The 6,125-nt window shown below is 31.1% G+C and overlaps 1 protein-coding gene across 1 annotated transcript; it reads left to right on the top strand.

Annotated features, from left to right (window-relative positions):
• Positions 1-2,754: 2,754 nt before the first annotated feature.
• On the top strand, positions 2,755-4,645 carry LOC114378583. The gene is made up of 2 exons (XM_028337220.1): positions 2,755-3,582; positions 4,108-4,645. Exons 1-2 carry the CDS (start codon positions 3,001-3,003, stop codon positions 4,519-4,521), a joined length of 996 nt encoding a protein of 331 aa, XP_028193021.1. The 5' UTR covers positions 2,755-3,000; the 3' UTR covers positions 4,522-4,645.
• The last annotated feature ends 1,480 nt before the right edge of the window (positions 4,646-6,125 follow it).

Here is a 6,125-nt window from a genome sequence, read left to right on the forward strand (position 1 = left end):
GGTAACTTATGTTCATTATTATAGAATGCAAAGAAATGTTTTATTGCACTCACCGCTGCCCCTATTTATGGCTATGACAAAGAGGTGGTTACCTCATCAAATGGGGAGGGATTCTTTGATGCCAAGTCAGAAACTTTGACAGTGAGGAGCATGTATAGATAGATTAAACACATGCCACGGTTATGATAAACACACATTCACTTTTATTTTTTTCAACTACCAAACAACCTAAAGTCATTTTATTTTCTACTCTATTTTTCTTCTCCTCTTTTCTTTTCTTTCACTTTCTTTTTCTTTCTTAAACTAACTATACCTTGATATTTCTCTAGACGAAGTAGCTATACATTATCATAACTTTCGACCACCTAATGTAGTAATTAGGGTATGTTTGGATAAACTTACTCATGAGGATTTTTATTTCTATGAGAAAAAAATAAGAAGAAAAAATGAAATAATTTTTTTATAAGTTAATAGATAAGTTAATTTGAAGAAATGATCTTATATTAATTTCTTTAAAGTTGATTTTTTAACTTGTACGTAGCCTAATTTTAGCTCATGAAAAAACTTATTTTGTTTTTGGGAAAAATGTGCTTTTAATTCTTATACTCTTAGTCAAACATGATCAAGGTCTTTTTTGTATTTTCATATTGATGAATTTGGTCCTCAATTTTTTTTAAAAAAATAATATAGATTTAATCCCTCTTAACTTTAAAAAAATATGATAAAATTCTTAGATTGTGACTAAATTCTACATATTTTTTTAAAGTTTGATCAAAATTAAAAATATAGAAATTTTGATCATGTTTGATAGAAAAATATAAGAACTAAAAACATATTTTTTATCATTTTTTTTACTCGTATATTTAGTTATGGATAAGTTTATCCAACCATATCTTTAATCCCACTAATCAGTAACATATCCTAACTAAGTAAATTGATTCTGAAATGTAAGCAATGATTTAGCTAATTAAGCTAACAATAATTGTTACAGGTTAGAGGAGGAAAGGAGTCCTGTGACCCATGACAAAGCCATGGATACATAGTAATATGAAACTTCAATTCAGCCATTCTCTTGAGCATTGGCAATTGGTTTTCAATTTTTTTAGTTTCCCCCTTTCTTTAATGGACATTGGCTACTGATCTTCTTGGTAAGGCATGGCCATTTTTCTTGACACATGAGACAAATTGTTGTAGACCTGATGGAATGAAAGGCTTATAATCTTTTCAATTTAAGCCAATGAATCCACCTATATGTTTGTTCAACGTGCCTACTGCTTGTAGTTCTGGTGTTCTGTGGAGAAAATTTGTGTCCCTTGAATCTGTTAGAAGGTTAGATATAAAGATTAGAGTGGTTAAGAAATGTCCAAGTGGCTGAGTTGGGTGTTATGTCATGTAGTATAAAGATTTGCGGGGACCAAAATGTAATGCTTCTCTTTGCTGCAAATGAATGAAGTTTATCTTCTGAAATTATTGGTAGTAGCTTACATTACCATTGACCTATAGGTTCATCTAGTCATCCAGCTAGAAGAAAATTATTACCTTAGCCAAGAAATTTTCTTCCAAGATTCTGTTATTTATAGTAATTTTTAAATCACAATACCAACAAATCTTGCCTTTCAAGAAAAAAAAAATACCAACAAATCTTTTGGAGTAAAGAGTTTAGTTTTTCAAGAGGGTGTTTTTGCTACTTTCATTTTCATTAGTATATTTTCACTAATTACTATTAACATTTTTGGTTTGGTGGTGAATCTCCAAAACATCAAAATGGAAAAAAAATTGGTGGCAGTAATATTCTTTAGACTTGGCACGGAAACTTAATCAATTTTCACTTGATGCATTTCCACTCCATACACACATTATACAAAGATTAGACTTTTTTACTTTATTTTTTAAGACTTTACAAAAAAAAAAAAAATCTTATTCATCATTTTATTTGCGAATCAAACTCAATAATTGAAACTAGCCAAATAGCCAATTAATTTAAAAGTAACTTTTACCTAATCAGAAAAACTTACAAATATAGCTAAAATTGGTGAAGATTCTAGAGTTGTTATTCGATAGGTTAACAACAATTACAACGAAATAATTCAGAGTTTTTGGCATCTTCCTTAACTGTACCATCAACCTAGATTCGATTAAATAATTGGTTTCATTCCTTAACCACACTGAACTAAATTAATACTTTAATTAAATTTTATCAGTTTGCTTTAATTTTTTAAACGCTCATAATATTTAGACAGCTAAGAACATTGGTGGTGTGAATTGTGATAGTGGAACACAGCAAAAGTCATAAACCCTATACACATAGACTCACACACATGAGAAAGTAATGAAGGCCTTCTGCAACTGCATGCTAAGAACTACTATAATTATTCAATTTTGATCATATAATAATTTTAAAAAATATCTATTCTCAAAGAAAATAACATGATAATTAAACCTTCTCACACCATAATCAAATTATTTGTTTTAATAGTCAAACAAACAACCAAACACAATGATTAATTTAACTTGTTTTGTGATGTGAAGTGGCTGCATAAACAAAAACCTCATCACATGGGAATGTGCTGGCATGACAAAGCTAATCCCAAAAAAATCGTCCCTACCTATTATTTTTGTTGTTGTGGAACTTAATTGCCGCATGGCCCCACTTGGCCTCTCTGCAGCACTCATCCATCTCATAAGTATTATTTTCACTTCATGAAATGCCCAAGGGAAAATCCATTTCTGTATTAAATAACACTTTGTTTTTTTGGACAGTAAGCTCATTATGGCTAAACAATAATATAAGGACATGAACATCTTAAAGCACATGCTGTCATATCTCACATGGCTTATCTAAAGCTCAGCTTGAGCATTTTTAATAGTCAAATCTTTGGCCTATGTGTGCACTACATTCGTTTAATTTATAATCAGAATTCAATGACAATAGATGCAAACGCCTCCAATATAAATTCAGAACACATGAAGGGGTGAAAAAGTTGGAAAAGTGGAAAACTCATGGAGCCTATTGGCAACTCTTGTGAGTCTTCTTTTTACAAAGATGAAAAAGTGGAAGCTGCGGATCTTCTTCTCGAGGAGTGCTGGTTCTTTGATAACTTGTTAAAGATAGCACCAAGGATGACAAGGTGTCACTCTGATCCTTACCCTTCTTCCACTGGCCTAATCAGCCCCCCAGATTTTTTGGTGAAGGACTCAAACTCATCATCACCAAGTAAACCACCAAACAATGGTGCTATTGTTCATTCTAAGAAGATCCAGAGAGCACCATCCATGCCACCATTGAGATTGAGAGAAGAAGACCATAAAGGAAGCTGTTCTGTTAGGAGCAAATTGGTGCACCAACCAACAGATCCTGTTGTGTCTCATGCAGCAAGTGAACCTCATTGTGCACAGATGAAAGGACATCATAACAGTGATTGTAATAGAAGGAAAAGCAAACTGCTAAGAACACCATCTTTGCCTCCATCCATAGGGAGAGAAGAAAAGTTCCAAGTAAATGATACTAGAACTGGCAGATCCCACAAGCAACCATCAACACCTACACATATTGACATTCTTCCCCCCAGGCAAACCTCTAAGGTACTTCAATCATCTGCTTTTGTTAGATATATTTAAGTTAATAGAATCATTTTTCATTTATGGTTTAAATGCATAAGATTCTGTCCCTTCTAAGAGTTTATGATTGCTTTTATTGTGGCCAGCACCCAGAATAGCACTAATTTATGGTTCAATCATCTGCTTCTGTTAGATATATTTAAGTTAATAGAATATGGTTTAAATGCATAAGATTCTGTCCCTTCTAAGAGTTTATGATTGCTTTTATTGTGGCCAGCACCCAGAATAACACTAATTAAAGCCAAAAGGTCCAAAAAGCCAAAAGTTTTTTGGCTAAGCAAAATCGTATAATTAGAGAAGGACAGGCAGCATATATATATATATATAGCTTGCTGCTATAATGCTACTTTTTAAGAAAAGTCAATAGCCCTTTAGAAAGTAAAGTTTTAAGACATACATACACTTCCAAATTCAGATTGATTTGAATGTTTTGAAGTTAACTACTCAGTCCTCACATTTTTTCACTTATGTTTTGGTCATGCATGACAGTCTTGTAGCATTCCAAGATGTAGACCAGCCAGAAAGACTGAGGTTGAAAGCTTCAACAAAGAGGGTATTATGGAGATGAGGCGCAGGTTCCTGAATCAGAAAACAATGAGGAGAAGCCTAAGTGATCTTGAATTTGAAGAAGTTCAAGGGTTCAAGGATTTGGGGTTCTCATTTGAGAAGGAAGCCTTAAGTCCAAGTTTAGCTAGCATACTACCTGGCTTGCAAGAGAAAAAAAGAGATGAGACAGAAGAAGATAAGGCAGCAAGGAGACCATACTTATCAGAGGCATGGTTGGTGCAAAGTTGTGCTCCTCCTATTCCAAATTGGGCTTCTCACAAGTCTTCAGGTGACATGAAAGAGCAAATCAAGTTTTGGGCTAGAGCAGTGGCTTCAAACGTACACCAGGAATGCTGAGAAAAGCCATTGATTGCATTATAGTGTCATAATCACACTTTACTGATCAATTCTTTGTAACAATTGTCTAAGAACAGGAAAATAATAATGATAATAATAGTAATTCTTGGTATTTGTTCTGCTATATAAGGCATTTAATTAATCATGTATGCTCTCTCTTTATGAGCATATTACTGATCGATTATCCAAAACAATCTACTGATTTATAATATATAAATCCTGAAGTTCGAGTAATGACTTTTACAACTAATCACAATTAAGCTAATCTTGTCACATAAGCATTTTGATTGTTATGTTGCAACGTGGCTCAGTGCTTCAATTCCCTATTTTTTCTTAGCCAATTTATACCCACATTAATAACTCTTTTTTTTAGTTTCTAAAAAGAGTAAGATGTCATTGGCTACCTTCTATAAAATAACTATTAATTACTCAAAATAATGAGCCATTTTTTTGTAAAAGATTACCATACTAGCTTGTATATATTTAGTTAACAATACTGTAGAAAGAAAAATCAAAATTATATTTCGTTACAAGTCCTACATCGAAAAATGACCCATAGTTTTCAATGGTTTATATATGATCATTTTGAAGGCTGGTATAACTTTTGGGTGTGTGGGGGATGGATACAACACATACTTCTTTAAACTCTAACCCTTATTATGTATTGTAAATCCCCTAGTGAATTACAATAAAAAAAAGACTCTTTTCATACTTGTGGTTTGCCTTGTATTTATTAGTTTGCCCCATAATTTGGAACTTCATAACTTAATGATCTTTTCTTCTCTTTTTTTTTACAATTTTTTTATGTTTCCTGAATTTTGATAATTGTATTTTTTTTTCATTATATTGCTTAGTTACATTAAAGAATAAAATAAAATAAATACAAACAATTTGTTATTTAAGTGGTATTAAACTTGGTCCTCCAAAGAAAGATTTTGAGTTTAAATCTTGTGGGTGAAAAAGTAATTTAGAAGAAAGATCTATTAAAAGTGATCAATATAATTTTTAGACGAATATTAGTTATTAACAATACAATTATAATCACATCGTAAATAATTATTATTTTTTTCGATAACTATTAAAATGTCATATTTAAAATGATTTTTAATTGGATAATAATATTAAAATAAATAAAACTAAATATAACATTTAATAAAGTTAAAGAGTAAAGTAAAAGTATTATAAAATTTAAAATTAAACTAAAGAACACTTATAATAAAATAATCATCTTACTTAGATAACTTAGTGTTCTCATGAAAACAAAATTGGTACAAAATGTGATATCTTTCATTGGAGGCAATACTACTATTCGAATAAGGTAAGACCACTAAGATGCAAAATTCTCCTCCTCAAAATTTAGTGTTATTTTATCTTACTTGCGCATTTAAGACTAAAATTTTGATATCTTTAATTAAGTTAAAATTATTTTATGTCAATTAATTTGCGTGTCAACCAGTGTTACGATAATTTGAGTAATTTGCATAAAATTCTAGATTTGAATTTCATTATATATTCAAGTTTTTTTTTTTTATATTTAAGAAGGGGAAAAAAAAAAGAGAAAAATCTTGTAGCATGTGTGATTAATGGATATGGGGCAATTCGCT

This window comes from Glycine soja, chromosome 12, assembly GCF_004193775.1.
Source record: "Glycine soja cultivar W05 chromosome 12, ASM419377v2, whole genome shotgun sequence".
In the NCBI taxonomy this organism is placed as follows: domain Eukaryota; kingdom Viridiplantae; phylum Streptophyta; class Magnoliopsida; order Fabales; family Fabaceae; genus Glycine; species Glycine soja.

Bases quoted from the DNA above. Each gene is read 5' to 3' on its own strand.
- LOC114378583 (XM_028337220.1), top strand. From the start codon at position 3,001: ATGGAGCCTATTGGCAACTCTTGTGAGTCTTCTTTTTACAAAGATGAA. The intron at 3,583-4,107 runs GTACTTCAATCA...CATGCATGACAG, and splicing joins CCCCCAGGCAAACCTCTAAG to TCTTGTAGCATTCCAAGATG.